This window comes from Pteropus medius, unplaced genomic scaffold, assembly GCF_902729225.1.
Source record: "Pteropus medius unplaced genomic scaffold, Ma_sr-lr_union100, whole genome shotgun sequence".
In the NCBI taxonomy this organism is placed as follows: domain Eukaryota; kingdom Metazoa; phylum Chordata; class Mammalia; order Chiroptera; family Pteropodidae; genus Pteropus; species Pteropus medius.
Window position 1 is genome coordinate 11,643,173 of NW_024344370.1, and position 27,198 is coordinate 11,670,370.

The 27,198-nt window shown below is 38.3% G+C and overlaps 1 protein-coding gene across 4 annotated transcripts in view; it reads left to right on the plus strand.

The window, feature by feature from the left end:
- Positions 1 to 27,198, plus strand: part of MAST4 (microtubule associated serine/threonine kinase family member 4) — a 513,739-nt gene that overhangs the window by 150,639 nt on the left and 335,902 nt on the right. For all 4 annotated transcript variants that reach the window (XM_039870096.1, XM_039870097.1, XM_039870098.1 and 1 more), the window contains exon 3: positions 19,593 to 19,717. In XM_039870096.1, the coding sequence (XP_039726030.1) occupies positions 19,593 to 19,717 (125 nt within the window). The remainder of the gene's footprint in view (positions 1 to 19,592; positions 19,718 to 27,198) is intronic.

Here is a 27,198-nt window from a genome sequence, read left to right on the forward strand (position 1 = left end):
ATATCTCCCATGTTCTCTAGATTTCTTCACTTTTGTAATAGCATCAAAATAATGCCTGTGTAAAAATGGCCTGTTGTTGTTTTAACAAGCAAACCAAAAAAATGTCGATGGCTTAACACGCAGTAGTTTATTTCTTGCTCATGTAAATATTTTGGGTTTAGCAGACAGCTCTCTTCTTCATGGTGCATGAGGGACCACACTCCTTCCATATTTTGGTTTTGCTTTTCTTTATGGCCTTGAGATCCTCTGTTTCCAGCTGGCAGAAGTGGAAAGAGAGAGGAAAAATCTTTTCAACTTCTTAAAAGCCCCAGCCTGGAAGAGACACACCTCATTTCCATTCACATTATTTTGGCAAGATCTCTCACGCGGTTACAGACCAGGGCAGGGCTGGTGCTGGTGCGGGGACACTAGTGTGGTCCCTGCCGGGCTGTTGCCTCTGAATCCAACTATACGAGAGGCAGGGGCAACATGGTATTTACTAAATCAGCCGAGAGAGAAATAGGTTTTAATAAAGAAATAGGATGTGATTAATTCAGTTTTCAGTATGTTAAATTTGAACTGCCTATGAGATATATTAAATAGATACATCACATAGGACTGTGTAATCAGAAGTGGAGAGAATCGTATTTTGAGAAGGAAAAGATTGGCTCCATCTGAGAGTGAAATAGGAACAAGAACCTGTCCCTGGATTCAACAGTATGGTCACTGGTAACCTTGGGGAGAGTAGTGCTGTGTGAATGGAAGCTAGAGCAGAGCGGGTTAAAAACAAATGGTAATTAAGGAACTGGAGGTAGCTATTGTGTTCATAGGTAAGAGTGTAGATAGCTCTTTTGAGAGGTTGTGCTGCAAAAGGGACTAGAGAAATAGGGTGTGAGCTGGAAGGGCACAGGGGTCAGAGGAAGCGGTCTTAGTGCGGGAGCCTCGCAGGCATGTTTGTAAGGTGTTGATGGCCCCGAAGAAAGAGGTGATAGGTAAAGAAGTGAAGTGCTGTGGTGGAACCAGGTAAGGAGACCAGAGCACATGTAAAAGGGTTGGCGTCTTATAGGAGGAGGGACGCTTCATTGAAACAGGAGGAAGGAGGAGAAAATGAATGCAAAAGCAGGCAGTTTGGATACATCTATACCAGGGAATAGTACTCGGCAATAAAAAGGAATGAACTATTGATGCACGTGAATCTGCATAAAATTATGCTGAGTGGATAAAAGCCGATCTCAGGAAATTACATACTATATAATTCTATTTGTAAATAACATTCTTGGAATGACAGAATTATAGAAGTAGAGAACTAATTAGTGGTTGCCAGGATTTAAGGAGGGGGAGGTGGGAGGGAAGTAGGGGTGATTATAAATAGACAACACGAGGGATTCTGTGAGGATGAAATGGTTCTATTACTTACCGTATCTCTGTTATTACCCTGGTTGAGATAATGTACTATAGTTTTGCAAGATGTTACCACTGAGAGAAACTGGGTAAAGGATACCTGAGATCTCTCTGTATGATTTGCATGTGAATCTGCACTTGTCTCAAAATAAGAAGTTTTATTTTTAATAGGGAATATAGTCAATAATGTTGTAATAACTATGTATGCTGTCAGTCAGGTGCTAGGCTTATCAGGATGATCACTTTGTAAGTTGTATAAATGTCTAGTCACTATGTTGTACACCTGAAACTAAAAATCCTGTGTGTTGACTGTAATTGAAAAAGATTTTTAAATTTTAAATGATTTTTTTAAATGCCGCCTTTCCACATCACTAGTTTTAATAAATTTGTTTTTTAATGAAAAGCAGGTAGTTTAATAGATGTGATGGCTTTACTTTTCTCAGTGCATTTTGAGACTTCTGAGTGAGGGTAGGGAGGGTTATATGGGAGCTGAGTAGAGAAAGAAGTTGAATAGTTTTGGAGAACAGGAAGGATTTCTTGGAGGCATTGATAGCCCATTTAAGGTCTGAGACTGTGAACTGAGAGTGAAGTTTGTCTTCATATTTGCAGAAAGCATTAGGGCATCAGAAAAATTTGTATCCTGGGAGCAATAGTCCCACAGAATATGACAGAGAGGTCTGGTAGAGGGCTGTTCGTGACAAGGTGGGGAGGGTAGACATGAGCTGTATAAGAGTGAGCAGAGTTTTGGGGCCCCCGCTGGGATTTCTTAGGGATGGAGCTAAAGCCCATGGGAGCTTGGAAAGACAGGAAGTGGGGACCTGGGTATGCCATAGGCTTGGAGACTAAGCAGTGGGTGGGCTAGGTTTCACTTAACTAGCCCCTGAAGGATGGCCGAGATGTTTGAAATCCGGTAGATTTTGAAACTTTTAAAAGGCAAAGATCTTTTCAATTATTATAAATGGTGCTTCCTTGTGATAGTCTCAGTCTGGGTTCTTGGCTCTTGGCCAAAAGGTAAAAAAACCCTGATCCACAGATAATTCACACTTAAGGTTTTACTGGCTTTAAAACATTCTGCTTCTATTTGTTTTACTGTTTCTCAATACTTATAAAATCTCTATGCTGAAGGAATATAACCAGGGTCAAAGATTCCTTTAAGTTGGTCCAATGTTCTGTTTTAGGACTTGTAAAATTGTTCATCAACAATAGTTCATGAAGTTGGAGGATATCTCTACCAAATTTCCTGAGCCACCAAGGATCAAAAGGCAGATCCATTTGCGTCTTCTTCCTGATTTGAGTGCATGATTTTAAGTATCCTTTAAAACCATTTGCTGTGTTCATCATTCCTATGTATTCAGTTTGTACATGGATATTTTGTTTGCTATCTAGGTGTTCTAATTAGAAGATGACTCTTTTGGCATATTTTTGTGTTTGCAGTTTCTCCTTGTCAGGGTAGGAAGATCTCATGAGACTTTGTCTTAATGGGGCAGGCAGCTGTTAGCCTGTTCCTTTGGCAAATGCCACCTCCCACTGGCTCTCAGTCAGGGAGCCTTCTGCTGTAGCTCATCTCCCATGCAGATGGCCTACCAATGAGTCATTGCTCCCTCTAACGGGATGATCACGTGGTTCCCAGGTCCCTGGTTACCTGCTGCTTAGAAACTGCTAAGTGCCCACCTTGCTCAGAGCCAAGCCTCAGAGTCCTATTTGAAGCTCAGACCTCTCCTTCAGGCATTTTGCATGAATAAAACCTACCCAAGAAGTGATGATGTCAGGTATGATGAAGAGAATTAAGGAAAGAGTCTAAATGAGGACGAAAGTATCAAATGCGTTTCTCTCATACTGAGAATCAGATGAGGGACTGGGCTGTGGGCTTTGATGTGTGCCTATGCTCCAGAGAATGCTGGGAGCCATGCTGGATCAGCAAATCTGGCCCTTTAGAAGTCTCTTTTACAATTCTGCACCAGATAGGGTTTGCAGGACTTAAAAATTAGTCTTGAGTGTTAATAAGATGTTGTCTATAGAAGACTCAGTTTCTCTTATGATTCTTGAAGTGCCTTCTGTGGAGGAAAAGGTAACTTGGGCCTTAAATCATTGTTGACATAGAATTTCAAGATTACTAGAGTAGAATAGTCACTTGCATGGTGAGATAGAGCTAAAACCATTATCACCTGCAAAATTAGTTGATCTCCTTGATCTTCAGCTGAGTATGTTGGATGTGGCAAATCAAATACAGTGACTGAAATTCTTCAAAATACACCAAGGAAGAGAGTGTCTAGTGGTCATTTAAAGTTTTTGCTGGCATTATTTTAATTTGTTTGTATCTAAGTATATTTATATAAGGAGGCTCCCTATACCACTTAGGCTGTCGAAGAAACTTAGAAACAAATGAAAGATGTATGAATATTAGGGTACACAAAGCACTAGGCTTTCCTGTTTCTCTCTTTCCCGATTTCTCCCACTATTTCTCCTTCCCTCACTCCCTGTCCTTCCCTTCCTCTCTCCTTTCCCTCCCGTCCCCTAAGTCATTCTCTTTTTCTCTCTCGCTCTCTCAATCTTTCCCCCTTATTTCCTGTGTTCTAATGTGATTCTATAAATAATGGACTTTGGTTATTCCTGAGAGAAAAATGAATTTATTGAACCCATATATCAAAAATTCAAGTTGTTTATTCTTAAAATTCTCTTTAGAATAGAAAAATTAATTTCAAGTTTTAAAAAAATTTGTTTTTAGCATTTTACCAAGGGTTTGAATTTTTCGAAGGGGCATAATCATGTTCTTTTTTGTTTTCTCTCTACTGGTTGTTTTTTTATACTTCCCTGAAAATATGTGTGATTCTGATAGGGTGTACTGAGGCCTAGGCATAGCTGGACATGATTTTCCTCTCCTTCGTGAATTGTATATTTTTAGTTTCTGAAAAGCATGTGGATTCCAAGATTATCTTCTCGGTTCCTTATATGTACAGTCTACAAGAAAGAAGTGGTTTTAGCACCCTGTGACTCTTTAGTGTATATGAGGGAGCTACAAAAGTTGAAATGACTGCAGTAGGAATGTGAAATAGTAGAAAATAAGTATTGACCATGAAATTCCACATACAACACTCCTTTAGTTATTGAGATAAAGATAAGGTTGAGGAAGGCAAAGAAGAGGATGGGCGTTGTCATTTCATGCCGCCCTGGGACCCATGTACACATTTGGACATAGTAACTGGCACTTCTGGTGATATTTTCTTATGTGCGATCAAACTGCAGTGCAGCCGCATGGAGGCGCATGTGCAGCGCTAACTGCTCATGGGCCAGAATTGGTAAATTGGACTTTGTGTAAATCCTCTGTACAACACAGCCGTGGGAGTTGGGTGTGATGCAATAGTGACTAGGGGAGAAGTAGATCAGAAAGAGAACGGGATACCTGAGTTAAACCGAATAGGGTTTAAAGATAGAAAGCAAGTGACTTGGCTGAGTGGAGATAGCATCTTGACATCTCCTACACCACTCTTTCAAGATGTAATGGGAAGGGCATGAAATATGGGGAGCTGAGGCCCAGATTCTGACCCCAAGTCAACCACTAAGTAGCTCTACCTTTGTTTCTGATTCTCGGTGTCCTCGCCTGTAAAATTGAGTGGGTTGGACCAGATGCTTTCAAGATTCCTTCGAGTTTGAGTAGTAAATAACTTTAGCTACTAAGATGAGAAAGAGGAAAGTCTTTGCAGAGACTGGTTTTCCTTCATTTTCTCTCATTTCCTCCCATTCACACATACATTATTTCTCCATGGTTGAGTGAGGAAGCTCACCTTCTCTCCTCTAGGAGCATGTCGGTGATGCCCTGTCATTGTCCTCTAAAACGGAGCACACCAGGCCATCCATCTCTGTTTAAAACTTATTTTCAGTGGCTAATCAAAGATCAGGAATATAGACTTTTTTTAACTTCCTGATTGAAAACTGAAAGCGCAGCTGACTTTATGTCAACTCTCCAAGAAAAAAGTGTAGGCAAAGAAATGCAAATGCCACCAACTGGGAAGTTGAAAGATTTATAAAAATTATTGTTTCTGATATATTAACGACTCTGGTGGTGGTAGCCTGCATTTGTCTTTGTCATGTTCCATTGTCATTCAAGTACTTAATCAACGTGTATTGTCAGGGCTAAATTTATTTTCTTGTGTCTGCCTAGCCAGATAATTTCTCTGTTCTTTGACAGCCCTGTCTCAGCTTCCTGCATCATACCAGGGCCTGAAGGGGGAGCTGGGGCTAAGTCCCCCCCTTGCTTTTAACTCATTGCTGACTTGCCCACTTTTGGGGGTGGGAGGTGTAAAACTTTTAAAAAGAGAGAATAATTTCATTTAAATGTCTGTTTCCCTCTTTTTGAATAAGAACACTGGTAGAATGATGACTACTGTAAATGATTAACAATGTACCATATTAGACCTGGAGACAGATTTTGCATAAGGTAGCACAGCTCCCAGCTTTCAATTCCCCCATAAAGAAGAGACATATGCCTATGTTAAGTAACATACCTGGATATTCATTTTGTGTTTGTTTACATGTATGTATGCATGCATAGTGCTGTGCCTTTGGTTTTTATGTCCCATAATGTAGAATGCACCTGCATTTTTTGCCTTGAGTTACTCTAGAGGACAATAAAAATTATATATGTTATTGTCCTTTTATTAAAACTTCCAAAACAAATTTCTGTTTGGAGAATCTGTTTGGAGCTTGGAGAATCTTAAGAATCTTGGTGCAGAAGAACTCTGTTGTTTTGTTTTTGCTCCATATTACTAACTATTGGCTGTGGGAATATATATAAATAATATTTTAAACAGGGGAAAATAATACATGCACAAACCCAAAGCAATAAGGCTCCATTCTAAGTATATAAAGGGAAATGAAGCTCATAATCTCTAATATCCTTTACTACATTCAAATTCCATTCCAGACACCTTCATATCACTTTTGCTGATTGTTCCACAGCACTACTTCCACTTCCTCCACCCCACTACCATCTTATATTGTTCTCTTATTACAGGATGGATCACTTTTAACTTGCCGTTAATTGTTTATCTATCATCCCTTTTACTAGTGTATAAACCCTTTGGGGACCTTTACTTTATATCCTTAAAGCAAAACCCTCTGCATGGCAAATACGAGGTGCTCAGTAAATAGTGTCGCCATATAACCTAGAGGGTATCATGCTGAGTGAAATAAGTCAGACGGAGAAAAGCAAATACCATATGACTTCACTTATATGTGGGATCTAAAGAACAAAATAAACGAACAAACAAAACAGAAACAAACTCATAGATACAGAGAACACATTGATGGTTGCTGGATGGGAGGGGTTTGGGGGGATGGGTGAAAAAGGAGAAGGGATTCAGATGTGCAAATTCCCAGTTTTAAAGACAATCACGGGGATGTGGAGTGCAGCACAAGGAATATAATCAATGATACTGTGATGTCTGTGTGTCATGTCAGATGGGTGCTGGACTTATTAAGCTATTCACTTCGTAAATTATATAAATGTCTAATCACCTGAAACGAATATAATGTATGTCAACTGTAATTGAAAAATAAAAAATATTAAAAATTAAAAATAGCTAAAAATAGTGTTGCCCTGTAAAATATATGACATTCAATTAAATTTAAATTTCAAATAAACAATATTTCCAGTATACTTATATCGAATGTAATATTTGGGGCATATGTATTAAAATTTATTTGAATTCAAGTTAATTTAGGCATCCTGTATTTTTATTTGTGAAATCTGGCAACTCTATCAGTCAATACTGGAATGGTACTGTACGTAGGCTTTGTCTCACAAGTGTATGCGTGGTTCGAGAGGCAGGGATTAGAGTCCCTACACATAAACATTAGCACAGTATCCTTTTCTCATTTTTCTCCCTCTATCTGCTTCGTCGCCTTGGATATAGGACCATCTTTGCAGACAGCCTCAAGCCAATCCGATATATGATATATACTTTGCCGTGTGAAAGTCTGTATAATAAACCCCACTGCCATGCTTTCAACAGTTACAGTGTTCTCTATGGATTCAAATAATAGGAGATTAAATCCACTTAATGGACTGGCCAGAAGAAAATGATCGGGCTTGAGAGATGACCATTTGAGTGTCATTGGAATCACCAAATGGCTACATTTTCCCACCTGAGCACCACAGCACACTGATTCCCTATAAGCGTGGTTAAATTCTCTAAAAAGGAATAAGTAGCCTAGTGATACATTTACTTTAAAACAGACAATGACCCTGGAGTTCATTGCTGCTTTGTGTCATCCGAGCTTTCAGAAGAAGTCACTGGTTAAATAGACCGGAAATGGAAATGTTGAATGCAAACCCTACACTGGTCATTCATTTCCAAGCAATGCTCAGGCAGTGATGATGCTAATCTTGGCTTTGATTTTTCTCTTCTTAAAAACAAGGGCAATGCTATGTTTTGTGAAACACTTAGCGATTTGTTAGAATTTAGTTCAGGGTATAGGGTTGCAGTTTGGATAACAGTAGTTCCTAGATCCTGTTGCTTTTAAAATGGATAGAGTGGACATTAACTTTCCAGTAAGGGAGGAAGGTGACCAAGTGATGCAGTCTCTGACAGAGTTCTTCCATCCGAGAAATAGGGGCTTTTAACAAACCGCCATTTGGAGGCACCGGACGGGACCTACTATGTGGTATTTTTGAAGAAATATTTTATAGTTGTGTTCTAGATTCTTTGTTTAGTATCACCAAACATTTCTTAGGACAAAAACATTAGATTCTTTAAGCAGCATACACAGACATTGTTATCAAGGAGGAAGAATATGAGATCTGTTTAGACTAAAAGCCAGCATGGAACAAGAAACTGTTCCAAAGAAATATATGTGGAAATACACTGCTATATGAACTAGATTGTATATAGATGTTTCCTTGTAAAAAGAAAGAATTTGTTAGAAAGTTTGGACTTGTCTAGAAATTTCTGCTTAGATATGAAGTGTACTTACCCAATCTGTGGCTGCCTTTGTTCTTTTTGTTTCTCTTGTAGAGCCCCCGATCCTCAACTCTTCCTTATCCGCTGTCATAACTGTTTTGATGTAGGACAGTTGTCAGAAATGTTTAGCATCTCAGGGCTGCCAGTAACATTTGGGTGTGTCAATGCAAGCATCTTAATGTGCAAAAGGATGTTATTGGATAGGATTCATAATTTCTGCAAAAAGGTAGATAGTAAATATAAGTTGTCCTCTAGTATATTGAAGGTTGATCAGCTTACTTGGAAAATACACAATATTTTGCAGAGGTGTTGCTTTCTTTTGGAGATGGATTTTAGAAGGGAAAATCAAAGCCAGAGTGACGATGTTCTAAGTATCAAGTTTAAGGCCACCGAGTCTTATCCATTACTGTTACTGTTATAAGACAAACAACTGAACCAAATTTGAATATTCTTCCAGATGGTGTGGAACTACACAATGGAAAAATATGAGCCCTGGGAAAAATATAAGTGAGAGATAGAATGGAAAGTTAACATGCACAGACATAACTGTGGTTTTATAAAAGTTCCATAGGTTCTGTGTACGGGGTGTGATGTGAGGCCGCAAATACAGATTATTTACGGTCCCAGCTGACATGGAGTTTACAATGTAGAGGAGCACGTTGTGTACAGAAATAAATGGCGCTCTGTGCACATGCAGCCCCATAGCAGCAGATGGTGTAATGGGGGAAGGGAAGACCAGGGGCACCCCTGGTTGTGGATTTACTGCCAACGATGCCAAGACTGGTAAAGCTTCCTGGACATGGACCTGAACCTCCACTGAACACAAACTGTATGTTCAACACCATGCTGAGCACCCAATGTGTGTTACCTAGAGGTTTGGAAATGGAACCTCAGAGAGGGAATACAATTTATCCAGGGACCCCTAGCTGATAATTGGTGAAACTGGGATATAAACCTGTGTCTGACTGATTTCCCACTAGGTGCTCCCAAGTCCACTTGGTGAATGGTATGAGAAACAGTTATTCCTAAAGTGCCATGTGCTGGAGAGAATTTGATCTAGTTTGAGCAGGACACCAAAGAGGAATGCCTTGGCCAGGAAGAGTTGATGAGCAATGGAAAGTAGAGAGGATAAGAAGTCACTGTTTATTGCTGGCCTTCTATTTGCCAGCTGGTTTAAGAGACTCTCTGTTTACATTCCAAATAAGTCTTCACAATCACCCCATGAGGTTGGTCCTTCATCTCCATTTTACAGAATGTTTATGGGAAATCGAGGCTTAGAAGGTTAAGTAGCCTGACCAAGGACACACAGCTACTACATGGTAGTAGTCAGGCTCTGAATTTTGGAACTGGACCTTGTGACTGTGGCCAAATGATATCAGACTTGAATCCAGTAGTTCCATTTCATGAGTTTAAAAACTAACCTTATTTCCAGGATCCAGAGTGGGCAGCAATCATGTTAGATAGAATGAAATTTTGGAAAGGATTGGACTAACTGGGCTGAGAAGTCCAAGTATGACAGGGAAGGAGGAGATGGCTTTTACTCATTTGATTATTATTTTTGAAGAGCACAAGAAAGGTAGAGAGGAGGCGGATGGAGAGGAAGGCAAAAGAGGAAGAGAGAACCAGGAGCCAACAAGTAGTTTAACAGCTGCTCCATATATCTGCAACTGACTGAGAAAAAATGGTTCTATTTATTTGCCGTTTCCTTCCATATATCTTCCCAACAGCATTCATCAATATCTGTCATTTCCCAGGGGGTTTAGAGATGTCTAGCAATTCATTCTGCTGAATTATATTTCAATACGCGGATGGAGGGAGCCAGATTGCAGATGTTAACTCTGACCTGTGCCCAGCGTCGCTTAGATACCACCACCACCCCACTCCTGGGTGTCCTCACTCAGGCAGACATTCCAAGCGATACTGCTTGGTGTCACATTCTTGTTACCATGTTCTCATTAGAGTAGGCTCTATTTAACACTTCTTTAAAAATCAATTTTAAGTTGTCGCATTAGCCTTTGGTCTATACAGCTGGAGCTTAGGGCCAAACCATTATGTATTTTTTTTGGTAAGAATTTCAAATCCAGAGAATTACCATCTGAAGGGAGGCTACCTTGGTGATCTAGGTGGTCAGGGGTTGCTGGCCAGGGCTGGGTCTCATTGCAGAATGGGAGAATTTGCCGGGTGTTGGTACACTGAAAGGAAGCCATGTGAGTACTGATAATAATAGAAACACTGAAGCCTACTAAGCTCTATTTCATGTATTCACTCGTTTGACTCTAACATCTTCCCTTATTAGAATTTGACTGAAGGTGGTAATCTTGGTGAATGAGAAGAAATGCTTCTTCTTTAAGAACAAGTTAAGGGAAAACAAAAGAAAGGTCAAATATTTTTCTCTGTAAGTATGGATTCAAATTGTTTCCATTTAAATATATACCTGTGTGTTGGCATTTTTGCCTTTTTATCATAAAATGGCCAGAGTAACAGGGTGGCTATCTGTGACTGAGGGTGGAAAGACCATTGCTCCTTTGAATCATGTTTGCACGTTACCCATACCAAAAGTTACTTTTGATTCAATACTGCAGCTACAGTGAACAGTGGTGGCAGCAGCCTGAGATAATACTCCATAGCCACGGGGTTTATCCATAGGCTTTGATTCTTGTAGTGTAGGTGTGTGCATTATTATTTTTCCATAGTCTCTAGCTCTCTCATGGTGTGGCATTGGGCTTGAGTGACTCCTTGAAACATTTATCATGTACCCACTCAGTCTGGGCTTTTCCTAAACTCTTATCTTCTTTTACCTGCTCTGCTTGCAACAAGCCTCCTTTTAAAGCAACCCCCCCCCCACCCACATACCTCCCCCGCCCGCCCCGCAACTTTGTCACCAGGCCCTTGTGGCTGGTAATGTTGCCTTGCTAGTCTATGTTACAAATAGAATGCTGATGATAAGTGAAATTGGGTGTCTCTAGTGGATTTGAGTCTTGTAGCCAAACAGGAGTTCAGAGACTGCTGCATTGGGCGGTTAATTTGATGCAGACCTTGATGCCTCATTGGCATCGCCGTGCACTGACTACAAACCTCCCAAAAGACACACGTGCTCTCTCCCTTCAGCTTTTGGTTTCCTTGGGAACTGGACATTTCTGACAAGTAGGCAGTGATATCTTCAAGGTCTTAGGGTCAAAGCAATATTTTGGATTTTTCTTATGTGAGTAAACACACACCATCTTTTTTTTTTGAAGGCTAGAATAGCAGCTCACTATAGGAGTCAGTGAACTTCAGCATTCTCTGGTCACAGGTCTGTTGGTTTCTCAAATTATATTTATGCCATTAAGAAGAATGATTTAGCAGCATTGTCGATGCTGTCTAGGTATAGTTATTCTTTTGCAGTGAAGACAAGAAATTGGAAGTCAGTCACCCATGTGAGAGGGAAGATGAAAGAAATCATGTCTCTATGTGGTAGTAGAATAGCTGAAGATGAATAAAGGGAGGCTATAATTGCCCATAAGTACGACAGTCTCTACGATGAGAGGGCCAGTGTTTAGGAGTGAGCAATGGGCCATAGGAGAGGAATATCTTGATGATGATAGAGTACACTTGACGGTGATGGCTGCTGACTCATGGATTCTGCCTAGATTCAGCTAGTGACATCATGATTTTTGACCTTTCTCCATGGAGAAATCTTAAAAAACACTCAGTTTCTCTGACTTGTAAATGATTTGAAGGGCTTAAGTTATTAAGTACAATTTGTAAAAGTAGGTGCTAATATAGTTTAATGTGAGTGACTCCTTTTGGACAACAAATGGAACTCCCTTATTTTTTCCTCTGGAAAGTGCAGTGTTTTGGCTAAGCAAGGGAGGATGGTTTTTGTGTGTGTGTGTGTGTGTGTGTGTGTGTGTGTGTACATGCACGTGTGCATACACTTGGTAAAATATACAAAAGAATATTTATCATTTTAACCATTTTAAATGTATAATTCAGTGGCACTAAGTACATTTACATTGTTATGCAACCAACTGAAACTTAATACCCATTAAATAATAATTCCTTTTTCCCTCCCTCCCCAGCCACCAGTAAATACTTATACTTTCTGTCTCAATGAATTTGACTATTCCAGGAACCTCATGCAATATTTGTGGAATCATACAATATTTGTCCTTTTGTGTCTGAGTTATTTCATTTAGCATGTCTTTAAAGGTTCATCCATGTTGTAGCATGTGTCAGAACTTCCTTTTAAGGGCTGAATTATATTCCGTCATATATATTTACCACATTTTGTTTTTCCATTCATCCATCGATGAACATTTGGGTTGTTCCCACCTTTTGGCTATTGTGAATAATGCTGCTATGAACATGAGTGTACGAATATCTGTCTGAGTCACTGCTTTCAACTTTTGTATGTATAACCACAAGTGGAATTAAGCAAGGGAATTAAACAAGTGGAATTAAGTAAGCATTGAAGATTAAAATGGCAAGATGTTTCTACTTCCATTTTAGTGGTAGATGTGAACTTTCTGGGGGCTACTGGGAGAGCGTCAGTAGCTGCTCAGGTTAGCAGCAGCCTGGTAGTTGAAAGGTGAAGATATAAGATGAGCGATGTGAACACATGGCCCCATATTCCCGTTGATGGCACTAGCACAGTGCTAGCTTCCCATTATTCTTTTTGTCCCCATCCCCTTCACCTCTGTAATGGCATCCCCATTCCCCTCCCCTCCATTACGTGGCTCCCCCATCTCACCAAACCCTTGAAAGTAACACATAGCCCATCTCAGCTTCCCTTTGTTCCTGGTTGGTACCTTTTCCCCAAGTTCTTATGTATAATTGAGCATTAGAAGCCATATCTAAAGATTGCTTTGTGATGTAGTTACTAGGCTTTATTTTCCCTTTGATGTCTAGTTTGCACTCCAAGAGAAATAACCCAAGATATAAGTCCGGACTGACTACTAAATCTATGTTGCACTTCAGGTGATGTGGAACTTTTTTTTACTGGAAGCTTTTAAATCTAGTCAGGTATCATTATTCCTTGATAGTAAAGTATGTCTCCAGGGGCTATATTTAATTCTTTATATAGTCGTTCTGCTAAAGTTATTGCTGATCTGATATTTTCCTACTTTGGAGGGATACTTCAAGCTTTGGGGTGCTCTGAAAGTATGGCCATATCTCATGTTTGAAAGCATGCACTTATGGAGGTCTTACTTCTTGTTCTCAGAACTCAGAATGGAAACAAAGAGAGCACATTTCAGAATAGAGACCACACGTAGCCTAGATAGAACCAAGGCAACATCTGGGTCTCTGCTTGGTAATCTACTTCTTTTTATATATAACCTTAAAAGGCTCTAGATCTTCCCACTCTCTCTGTTAAGTAGAGGCCCTGCAACAAAAAAGAGGTGAAGGGTTAAAGAAGTACAAATCAGTAGTTGATAGACGGTCATGGGGATGGGGAGCATGGCATAGGCAATGCAGTCAGCAGTAATGTAATGACTAGGTGGAGAGCCAGAGGGGTGCTAGAGTAATTGGGGGGATCATTTCATAAATTATATAAGTGTCTAACCAATGTATTATATATATACTTGAAACTAATAAAAATAAAATGTTAAAAAAAAAGAACATGAAAAAACAAACAAACAATAACAAACAGTAAACAAGCCTATTCGAATGACTCATACCTCTGTGGTTGAAGCTTGACAAGTTTTTGTATCACTCTGGCCAAACAATTCCAGCTTCTATTTGTTGTCTCTAAATTTCTAGTTATGTCAATAGCAAACACTTAAGAAAAGTTTTAATAAACATACTAGAATTTTAGAAATGTGTTTCTGAAGAGCGCAGAGCCAATCAAAGTTCCAGTTGTAAGAACAAGTTTGATTCAGTATTAAAATATAGCAGCCAGATTGCTAGGCAAGCTCACCTCTCATACAACAAATTGGGAATGGTATTATCCATTAATTTCCACCCTGTGTGGCTGAATAATGCGGATGACAGATGCTAATTTTCTTAAATCGTAGGCAGCAAATGATGCATGAATACAACAGCAACACACTTTTTTAGAGGCTCTCAGTAGTCATCAGGAAGCGAATTTATATAAAGTTTGATATAATCACTACTAACTGGCACAATGGTAGTGCCTTCTAATGACTGTCTTAAATCCATCTGGTGTCCCATGACAGTATTACAAACATTTCATTGTGTATGTGTATGTGTATGTGTATGTGTATGTGTATACATATGTCCTCATTGGATTACTTTTTCCGGTGGTTTAACAAAATTTTATTTCTTGCTCACCTTATAATTCATTGTGTGTCGGGTAGCTCTTTATATTTCTTTTCTTTTTCTTTTTTCTTTTATGATTTACATTTATTGAATGTTTCTTGTGTAATGTATTTTCATTTTTGATTTTCAACCCCCCCCCCCAAGTTTACCTCTATTTTATAGCCGAGGACCCTGAGGCTTGGAGGAGCTCAAGAATAAGTGATGAAATCAGGTTTTGGAGGCAGAACTGGTACTCAGCAGTCTGACTCTAAAGTCAACAATAACTAGATCAATTGATTTTTACCATTATTGGTGAGGACCTTTATGTATAGTTGGGTGGGCTAAGTTCAAAAACTTAGTTCAAACTTAGTTCAAAAATGGATCTATTATTGAACATCAAAACATCTCCTTTTGGGTTTGGGTCTGTTGAAGTCACAAAAGAATCGAAGGCTGATAAAGTCTTTCCTTGACCAAACACTACCCAGGCTCCTCCGAGCCCTCTTTCTCCTCTAGTCCTCAACCTTGGCCATTAAAGACTTGAACAGTCACATCATTTCTAACAGCTCAAAGCAACATCCTCAGGATGACCCTAGCTCCCGTAAAGTGCCTGCCTGAGAAAACTCAAGGCTGCCAAAAATATTTACCATTTGTGCTGGCCAACAGATAGGGTCTCTGACTCCCAGTCTGTGTTGGAGGGTAGAATCCTATCTTTGATAATTGTCAGCCAGCAAACAGACTAATCCTTTGTAATTTTTCACTTCTCTGCCTTTCCTAAGCCCCCCACCTTGTGTCCTGCCCTACGCCTTCCTTCCCTTAAAACACCTGCTTACTTTTGTACAAATCAAAGGTAAATTCAGTTCACGCTGGATTCTTTTTCCTTATTGCAGTTGTTATTACTGAGTAAAATCTATCCATACCACTTTGAGTAGTGTCTGGCTTTGTTTATCTTTGACAAGGCATGCCTATGGTCTTGTTACCAAGATTAGACTCACGCAAGAGATAGCAACAAATAAAATGTATGTGGTAGTGTTAGACTGAATGATTTTGGAGGAGATGATGGCATGCATGTCCTGTTAATAGTGGTCTCTGCTTGCTTTAAACAGTTCCGTGAGATCTAAAGAGACTGAAGTGTTTTAGTGTGGTTCGGAGGGTATGGACAGAGAAGTGGCTCTGGTTACTTGCGTTCCCTCTCCCCTAGCACTTGTTCTGGATCTGTCCAGAGTCTGATTTCCCACACGAAGCATGCCCAGATTCGTTGAGCCAGGATCCTACATCATGAATTTCCTGCACTGAGGATTTATTCAGGCACTCTCCTTGCTTCTGTTCTGCCCTCTCACTGGCAGAAAGGGAGGTTTTCCCAGTCAGGGCCGCCATGACTTTCATGTTGGGATTATGATGAGGGTGTTCCCATGGCTCCTTTCTATTCCCACTCTCCATGGAACCTCTCCCTGGGCTTCTTGCTTCCCCACCCAGACCCTTTGGCGAGCCCCACCATCACCCAGGCCCTTCTCTGATATGGCCTTAGGAACTACCATTCTGAAGGGTGGAAGCAATGTACTTCCAGCTGGTTTGCTGTGTTAGAGTATGGAGCACTTCTTTTTTTTGATAGGAATCATTAAAAGCAATATTATGTAATATATATACAGAAATTAATAGAGAATAACTGCATATACCTGTCAGCCAGCTTTATCAAAACTTAATATTTGCCACATTCTTCAGATACATTAGAAAAACTTAATATTAAATTTATTAAAACCCCAAATGAAAACAATCTTTTAAGCTTTTAAATTCAACTAACAGGCTCCATTATTCCCTGCAGATAATTTTTAAAATAATAAAATATTATAGCATATTTCTCCCTGGACGTATTCCCCATTTTACCTGCCAGAGATAACTACAGTTCTGAGTTTGCTATTTATCCTTTCCATGAAGAAATACTAGTCTTTATTGTACTATTATTCAATATTTTTCTTTATTTCTTTTGTGTTCTAGCCTAAGAACCCATTATCATGTTTTATTTTGTTGCTGTGGTGAAGGGAGATGCATTGATGGAGTTATAAAGTTCTTATAATATGAGTAGTGGTAGTATATTGACAGTTTTCATGTCCCAGGCTGAGTGCCTTATGTGTATTATCTCATTTAATCTTATCCACTTTCATTTTCCATCTTTTCAGAGGGTCTCTCTTTTGTGATCTCTCTGTCTCTGTACATATATGTTTTATTTTCTTATAAAGGTGGAATCATTCTGTCTTATAACTTTTTTTTACAAGCATATGTGATGAATATATTCTTGTGATAGGATTTGGGCTTCAGAGTGAGAGTCCTGGTTTTGCCCAATTATCAGCTATGTGCTTTTGTCTAATTATGTAAACTCTCTGGGCTTTAAATTGGAGATAATATTACTTGGGTATCCCATAGGGTTGTTAAGATGTTTAACTGCATATCAGTCAACAAACGTTTATTGAGCTATTACTAAACATTAAGCACTGTGCTAGGTACTGGGGATACAGAAGTGAATACCTATTTCTTCATCTCAGGGGGATTATAGGGAGATAGTCTCAAAATTATTTTCCACTAAAAGAGAAAAAAGACTGATTTATAGACTTCTTTGGTGACTTAAAATGTTTGCCCTTTAAATTTTTCTATGATTACATTGACTTCTTCAAGTGTTTTCCATATCTGTCCTTACTTTAATGTGAAGCATCTGGGACAGAACAATGGCGAGGCTGGAGTACATTCTCTCCATCATATAAACTTTGACATCATGTAGCTTCTATGCCTCCTATTAGGCCTCTCTCTGAAACACGAACAAAGAAAATACAAAAATAAAATACAGTAAAAGACACAAGAAGGACTAGAAAAAAAATCTATGATTTTCGATTACCGGAAGTTGATGTATTTTTAGCAAGTGGCGTCCTTCAAAGAGTGAGAGGAATCATTTACTCATATAACACTGATGTTAGCATTCCTAAATGCAGTCTATAATTTTCCTGTTCTTCTTTATTAATATCATATTTTTAGGCCAAAAGGCAGCAGATTTCCCAAAGCCCCTCTTAGTCCAGGTTTAGTTCATGTTTCAAAATAAGGCAAAGAAAGAATATAAAAATTCTAGACTTTAAAAGTAACATATCATTCACAAGCATATATTGGCATATTTTTGAGATAATGATCAAAATCACAGAGTATAATTATATTTGAATTTTCAGTGATAGAGTTTATATTTTAATTAATCAGTATTTGCTATATTTATTTGCTTTTAATAGATCATAATCTATTATATGGGGTTGAGGGAGCACATGACAAAAATCACTATGATTCCATTTTTGCAAGAAAATATAGGTTACAGTGAAAAAAGCTGGAAGAAAATCACTAAAATGTTGATGACGGTTTTCCTACTTGTGAGTGAAAAGAAACCAAACCCAAGCAAAAAAGATAATTTTCATTTTTACTACTGTTCTGGCTAAATAATTAACACTGACTGAGTGCTTTACTTATAAAATCCTCTAATCCCCTCAACGTTACATAGTTGATCCTGTCATCTTCATTTTAGAAATGGAAAAGTTAAGGCCAAGAGAGGCTGACTAACTTCCTTCCCCAATGTCACTCAGCTACAGGCTAAGATCTCAAAAGCAGATCTAATTTTCTTTAGAGTCTGAGCTTTCAGTATATAAGAGATGAAAGAGCAATTTTGACAAAATAAGAAGCCATTTTTCTCTTTTCAATTAAAAAACATTCGGATTAAAGCATTAGACCTCTTAACACGGATAATTAATGGAAGCTACCTCTAGCTCCTATACTTTGATAGTGCTCGTTGTTAGCATGCATACTAGAAGTCAACTAGTTAATATATTAACTATTGTAATATGCTTCTGAAGTGTGTGCCTGAGGTAAGAGAGTGGGACTCTTTGACAAAGAGCAGATCTATTGGGGAAACTCCAAGGAACAGATGTCTCACCTCTGCTCTAGGGCCACCAGCCACACCTGTGGCTGCAATCCCTCATGATTCTGAGAGCTATGAAACTGGAGTCCCCATACATGCAGCCTTTGGAAGAGATTCTGTGGGTTGCCTGCCATCTTTTGTTGTCTTTTTGTGTTTTCTGGGAAAGAAGTACCCACTTGTTCTTTCATCATTCAACGAATAGTTAATGAGCACCTACTATGGCCAGTCATTGTGCTAGTATTGGGGCATAGCAGGCAAAAGTCAAACATGGTCTCTGCTGTAACTGAGCTTCATTACTATATAAATATGCATATCCACCCTAACTTCCTGAAGTCAAAAAGCCTTATTTTTTGTGCTTTGATAACTAGTCTAGCCTATGTACTAAGGAGTAATACAGTATGAATTGGTTCAGTTCTTTGACTTTCAAAGGCATACACGTATATATTAGAGTTCAAGGTTGATGTAAATTGCTCAGTGAACCTAGACTGACATTGATGTCTTGATTTATGCAAATGGATACAATTATGTGTTCTGTGGATGCGGTTGGATGACCAACCAGTGCATTAGAGGGAGAACCTGGGAAGAAGAGAGGCACCAGCCCCATCTCAACTCGAAAGAATTTCAGCTCTTCCTTTTTGGTCATATCCACTTTGTAGACTCTTTTCTAGTTAAATCCTGGATCACTTTCCATATTAGACATTTTAAAAGTATGTTCATAAATGCACATATTGATTTCTATGATACTGAGAATGTATTGTGTATTAATACACATCCTCAGCACGTTCCTGTGGAATAGGCCAAAGTAATGAGACATTTCATCCTGCCTTGGCTGAAAACTACAGATGCTGGAGATGAAGAGATTTTCTTGAGTTTATGTGGGAAATTGGGATCACGACTTGCGATCCTATCTCTTGATTGTGTTAAAACGATTTGTCTCCTGTTGCTGTTAATAACTGTAATTACAGAGTATGGCAGAAGTAGTACAGAAGGATGAACAAGAAAGGATCTGCCATTTCTACGGAAGAGCTTCTGTTCTGCCTGCCCTTACACTGTCTTCTCTTTAATCTCAACAGGGAGGTACCTCCTTCCAACTCCGGTGGCGGGGCAGGCCTGGTCGGCCTCAGCGGAGACGTCCAACCTCGTGCGAATGCGCAACCAGGCCCTGGGCCAGTCGGCGCCCTCACTCACGGCCAGCCTGGTGAGTGTCCGGGGCTGTCTGCTGTGGGTTGGGTATGAGCCATCTTGCCATCTCTCTAGAGACTATTTTAAGTTTATTGAGTTTAACTAGATTTAAATTTGCCCACATTTAACATTAAGCACAGATTTGGCAATGTGAAATTCCTTCCTTTCAGTGTGCTAATTTTTCCAAGTCCTCTTTAACCGAATTTGGAGTATTTCTGTCACCTTGGCTGTTTCCACTCTTCCCTTAAAAAAAAGAAAGTTTCTAAGCTTTTTTTGTTTTAATTTCTTATTTAAAAATAAATTAAAACTAACAGAAAAGTTGCCAGAATAAGAAAAATACATAGAATGCCAATTTATCCTTTACCTATATTCAACTATTAACCTCTTGCCCAACTTGCTTTGTCATTTACTTTCTCTCTCTGTGTATATATACATGTATATACATATACACATAATTTTTTGAACAATTTGAGAGTAATTTGTATTTATCGTAGCCTTTCGTTATCACAGTTATCAACTTCAGTAAATTCATGGCTGATACAAGTCTTTCATCAACTCTGCCATCTGTATTTCAATTTTATCAATTGGCTCAGTGATGTCCTCTATAGCACTTTCCCTCCTCCAACACAGAATCCAATCTAGGGTCATTGATTGAATTTGTTATATCTATTTAGTCTCCTTTAATCTGGAACCTTTCCATAGTCTTCCTTTGCCTTTTTGACACTGATATTTTTGAATACTGTATAGACCCCACCCATGTTCTTTAATGAAATAGTTTTCATATTACTTGTGTCTTATATGTCTGATATTTCATCATGGTGAGATCTGAGTTTTTGCATTCCAGGCCAGAATATGATATTGGTGATGTGGTGTCCTCTTAGAGCGTGCCATTTGCAGGCTCATGATGTCCATCTGACCCTCATTGTGATGTTAATTTTTTTCACCTAGTCAAAGTGTTGACCAGTTTCTCCACTATAGTTAGACTTCTTCTCTTGTAATCAATAGCATTCTATGGGGAGGTCATTTCAGGCAGTGCAAACGTACTTCTCCTCATCAAAAATTTCCCCTAGATTTCCATGACGATGTGATTCCTGCCTGGACCCTTCTTATTATAGAAACGATCATTTTAAATGGTCATCATTCCAGCTCCAGCACTGTCTTCACATTTACCAGTTGGCACACAGTATAAATATTTGTGTGTTTGTTAGCAGCACGGACTCCTACATTTCTTTTTTACTTTAACCTTTATTTTTAACCATGATGCTTACTAGAATTTTGTTTTCAAGTGGGCCCATTACTTCTCTACTTTAACCTTTGGTATAGCCTTAAAGTCTGTACAAGTTATTTTTGCATTGGTGGTATGAGAATAGCTTTATAAACATTTTACTGGTGATGATACAAATAACGTATAAGTCAGTGCATTATGATGCCTTATAATTTTATGCATTGGTAATACATTATGTTGGATATTTGGGAATTATTCAGTAATGCAGAGGGATACGATTTAGGTCTAGCCCGTTTTCCTGCTTTTGTCATTAGGTAGCTGTATAAACTTCAGCAAGTCATTTAGTTTCTCAGATTTTATCACCTCATCTGCAACTGCATGATGAAAGCTATAAGCAGTCTCTGGAATTCAGTTTTGGAATTCCCTGATTCTACTTTCTGAATAATAAAGATTCTGAATGTACTGAATAATTATCCCTAAAAAGTTTCTTTCATGATATTTTATGACTTCAAAATTGACTATGATCTTTAAGCCAAAATTCATCTTTTTCCTCTCATGAAAATTTCAGGACTTATTTTTAAAGGTGCAGTTAAAGTGATGGTAGTTAACATTTTCCTCCATCTCATCCCCAAGTTCAAAGTTACTTTTTCTTCTTGGGGAATTGTATTAAAAGCTTATGTTACTGTATGCATTAACTTTTTAAGAAAAGGGGGAAATTCCTCACAATTAGTGATTAAAAAAAAAAACAGAAGTGCTTTTGGAGCTACTGCTATATTATTTTTAACACTTAAATAGCAATCTTGTATGTTTACTGCCAAGAAAATCATTCCAATTAAAGCAACACTGTCACAAAGTAATAGATCTTATTATCTAATAATGATAATCACATTCTCAACACAGAAATTGATTTATTCATTATTGATAAAACACATGTCAAATGACCTAAGGTATTTGGGAATAAGATAGAAAAATGAGGAGGACTGTTAATAGAAAATGCAAGAATAATCCCCCAGATCAGTCCAATGGCATTCCTATCAAAGAGTCACTTAAATTATTATCTTATCCACCCCGCACATTTTTATAATGTTTGCTTAAGAGCAAAACTAGAGAAAATGCTAAAATACCATAGAAAGCAAACTTAAAATAGTACCTAGCACATAACAAGTCTCAAATGTTAGCAGTATTAATACTTCTGTTATTATCATGGGTAAGCTAGAGTACAGAAGCCAGACTGTGATTCACCTTTCACTACTAGACAGCGAAGGTTTAAAATGTGACCTTCACCATATATTTCCTTCAGAGATTTCATTCCTTCCTGTTTGTAGTCAAAGGAAAACTATTTGTGGGCTATTAGAGTATTCTGTCCTACGCTTTCTGTTGTATTCAGAGCAGCTGGAGGAGGGCTGCCAGGCAGAGCAGCATCTTGATTTCCTCATTGTTCTGCTGCAGTTGGCCCAGGTTTCTACACCACATTCTTTGTGTCAATGTGTCAGTACATGTTAATGACTTTTCTTGCTTTTTGGACTTTTTGAAGAATTGTTAAAGTTAGTGTTTCTTGTTTCTTGGATTGAATTACATCTAATTTATCTCTGTTGATTACAACTAACAGATGGGATAGAGAATGAATGATGCAGAAGAGGTAGAAACATACCTATTAGAACTTTCTTTTCTTCTTCTCTTCCTCCTCCTCTTTCCTTTTCCTTATCTTATAAACAAGCTGATGTTTCTGGAGATGCATTGTACAATAGAACATGCTTCACTCTGGCTCTCTCTCCTGGCCACTATCCTCACCCTTGTCATCCCTGTCTTAGAGCTGTAGGTCACACTTTCTTGTGACTCTCCTTAGCATGTATCACGGCATGCCTTTGTTTTAGTTCTTTGTGTTTATGTCTAATAATCCCCTGTTAGACTGCAAGCTCCTTCAGGGCAGAATTCCTGTCTGATCTGACTTTTTACTTCATTGTTCCTAGCACTACACCTCTCATGCAGGAGGCATTCAATAAATAATATTGGTGGACTGAATAATTATTCCTGGAAAGTGACAGATTCCTTTAGTTGCAAGGCAAGAGTGATGGTATGATTCTGTATGCTGAAATGTGTGGCCTAATAAGATCATCCATCTCAAACCTCTTTGGTTTTGCTGTTCAGTGTGCATCTTACAATTGCGATTAACCTTAAAAGTCCATGTAATGGGCCAAATCTCATTTAGTTCCACATCAGCCACTCAAAAAAAAATATGGTGACAAAATTATGAAGAGATTACAGTGTCCACATTCAAGGAAATTTTATTAATCTGCCTGTATGCAGTCATATAGTCACATAGCTTTAAATAGTGTGTTGATTCACTGAAGAAATAAGTTGAAGTGAAAAGTGTGGAAAAATTGGAAAATTAGGGATAAAGCAGTTTATGTCCAAATGATTGTATTTCAAGTTGATATAACAGAATTTCATGTTCAACACAACATACATTTTAGACAAGTATAGACCTTCAACCTGAGAGGTACTCATATGTTAGTAGGATATAAATGAAAGCCCCATGGTTTGGTCGGTATGAATTTTTGTAAATGCATAACCTGTAGTGATTTAGATGCCATAGGCAAGCTTGAAGGTAATGCTAACTACCTTCTCAAGGAGGAGATTAATTCCTAGCCCGAAGTATCTAGTTTTCTTTGGCAATGCTAAATGTAGTTGTGCTCCCTTTCTCAGACACATTGGGCATTTCAGATAAATGACATGTTGCCAATTCATCCTAAGTAGCCTGGTAGCTGGCAGAATACATGCTCAGCCAGTGTCTGCCTGCTGGGACACCAGCCGGGAGTGCTGATGAAGTGTCAGATGTATACTTCGTATACATTAATCTGAAGAGGGGAAAACTCATTTCCCCATTTGCTTCCTCCATCTTTCTGTCCCTCCTCACACACATGGGTAGTTAATCAAAGAAGTCAAAGTCATCAAAAGCAGGGGGATTTATACAGATGCTGCTTTCTGGCAAGAAAGATGGAAATTTCTGGAGGCAAAAGCAGGACCAGTGGTGACTTATTTTTCTGTAGGAAAAGAGGGTTGTATGCCTCGATGGTTAAAGTTTAGAAATGGTATATGTGGCCATCGCAAGAAACATTCACTTCTTTAGTACTTTGGAGTAATGGAGGGTAGAAGCACAGTAAAAATTAGTTTCCAGTATTTTTCTCCAATTTTCTGTTTTGATTTGAATCTTGAGACTTACCTGTTTTGTTATGTGAACATGCCTGCCACATTCTTTCTTATTGAGGTCTTCCTCGACCACCCTGTTTGAAACTGTTCCCCACCCTTCATGCCACACTTGCCCTAATTCATTCACTTTTCTCTATAACTGTATCTCCTTTCAATGTACTACATGCTTTGCTTATTATATATCTTTTATTACTCTAATGGAAAATTCACCAGGGTGGAGATGTTTTTTTCTGTTTACCAGATATTTCCTCAGGGTCTACAATAGTGCCTGGCACGTAGTAGGTACTCAGTGAAGACTTGCTAATGCATAAGTAGATATATTTTATTTCTGTACATTTTTAGTGCCTTAGAATGAACTCCTATTTATTTATTTATTTATTTATTGTTGTTTTAATCTGTGATTAACTTTTTAAGTTTGTATTATTTAGCACATTGAAGAAGCTATTCTTCAAGCCAGGAGCAGTTAACTGTGCAAACTGTATTCAGGAATTTGACTGTAGTTATTCAGTTGGAGAACAGGAATGAGCGGGGAAAGCAGTGTGGTTAAGAAATCAGCACTAGTTTCTACTAGTTAGTGGTGAAAGCCTCAGTTTCTTCATCTGTGGAGTGGGACTAGTGGTCGTAGTAACCTCATAAGGTTATTGTGAGGATTGAGTGAACTCTTGTCCAGTACTTAGCACAGTGCCATCACCCAAGAAATGCTGGTGTCAGTGTTCCTGGAGGTGGTAGGAAAAATATTTCTTGGGGATTGTCAACCAGGCTTAGCTGACATGGTATTATCAGAAGGGAGGGAAATAAGCATTTTCCTCTCAGATCTTTTGATGTGAGGTAGTAGTTTAGCCTTTTTGACCTTACCTGCTTGCATGATGGCGGACCAACTTTGTTTGTTTGTTTCTCATTTTCACTCAAAATTCACTAACTCAATAATCTGGAAGATATTGTTCTAGAATAGTTAGCTTTTGAAGGGGGGTAGTCTTTTCTATATTGTTTTTCAACTTTTAATATTAGGTTAAGCTGTATAATTTTATGTTTCTTCAGTGGCCCTCTTTTGACATTGTATCCATTTCTTTTAATGAAAAAATTATGTTTCATGATGTACTATAAATATTAAAACCAAACTATTTAAACTGTAATATATTCAAAGAGACTAATGAATATTCATCTTTTCCATTTGCAAAAATTGTGTTATGAAGAGTCAGGGAAAATTCACTAAATGTATGCAAAAGTGCATTTTTTCCTTTTTAATTCATTCAGAATGTACTGACATAATGTCACCATTTATTTAGGGTACAGACTTTATTTGCAGTCACTTAATATTATATCAATACTTCATTAGCCTTATAGCTCAAAAACAAAAACCTGAGCCGAAGTTCAATTAGTTAACTCAGAGCATACCTGTTAAATATTGATGTAGGAGCAATTTGAATGCCCTTGGATAAATTGCTTAACAAAAGTTGTAGAATACAACTATGAATTAGCATTTTTTCCTTAGCCGTTATTACTCAATTGAAAGGCTGTATAATATTCCAATGTATGGATTTCTTACAATATATTAAACTATTTCCCACTGTAGATTATTTCTAAGTTTTTCCTCTTGCAAATAATGGTTATAAGCAGGCATTTAATAAGTCCTTGTTCGCCTAATTATTTTTTCAGGGTAGATTCTTGGAGTGGGATTACTGCGGCAAAGGATATGAGGATTATGGAGGTTGTCCATATTTTTGCTAGAGTGTTTCTAGAAATCCTGTACAAATTTATGCTTCCACGTATGGAGAAAGTACATCTCACTACATTCTGGCCAGCAGTCAATACTGTCTTCTAAAAAAAAAAGAAAAGAAAAACCTACTTTGCTAATTTGTTAGGTGAAAACTAATTACTTTTTAAAATTTATTTTTTATTTTCAGTGAAGTTAATATAGTAATTGGACACATTGAACTCTTACTCCAAAGCCCCCGGATAAAGCAAATATGAAATTAGGGGTGTCCAAGCTTCCTCCTACAACTTCTTCCTTCCGTTCCCTAAATCAGCTTACCATACCAACTGCGGTAACCTCTACTGCTCTCAGGATACAAGAAGTGCTGAGTGTGATTACAATGTATGTAGCTGAAGGCATTACTCTACAGCTCAGAATTTTTTTCATCTGGAAAGAACTAATCTCAATTGTGAAATAGTGCCTTCAGCTGTGGACATTATAATCAGAGTCTCAGGGGCGCTTGTATTCCAGGAGTAATACATCTCCTAGTTATTACCCTCTGAGCTAGGTTCTGTTTATAGTGAAGGGATGAATTTTCATAACTCAGTGCTGAAATAGCGATAGGGAGCCCTGAGCAGATTATTATAGGTCAGGCCTAATCCATGAAGATAACTCTCATTATAGGCTCACCTGGGCTCATCTACAGAGTAGCTGGTTTAACATGAGTCTGTAAATCAAAGATCAGCTTAAAAACAAACTCTAAAATCCTCACTTTAACCTAACTACTGCCTCTGTGAAGAGATACTCTAAATGTGCATCCTTACTCTAAACATGCTGAAGTGCCATGAGAATAATTAGCAAGAAAACATATGAAGTACATTGTAATTCAGTTTATGAATCAATGAAGAACTATTTATTTAGAGGGAGAGATTTTTTTTTTTTTAAAGAATTTCCATTTAGAAGTAGTCACTTAAAACTTCCCATCCTAGTTTTCTCATTCTTACAGTTTACAAAGATTAAAACATATTTATTACCTTATGCGTGGTAATGGGGTGCCTAGATGGATTGGTCAAGTGTGTACTTCTTGCTTATTAAATGCATTTGAGAATGAGTGAAGTGAATGGTGCCCATAAAATTCTATGGGATGTAAAAAGAAGAGATGCATGCCGTCTTTTAATTGTTTACTATTATAGAGGAGAGGAAAACGAATTTATAACTGCACACCCGTGTGTGTGTGTGTGTGTGTGTGTGTGTGTGTGTGTGTGTGTTTGTGTTAAAGCTTAGGTTTCATTTATGACCCATTTACCCAACTGGTGGGCCTATGTGGGAGCTGGCTAACCTGTTCACCAGGCATTACGAGATAATTCGT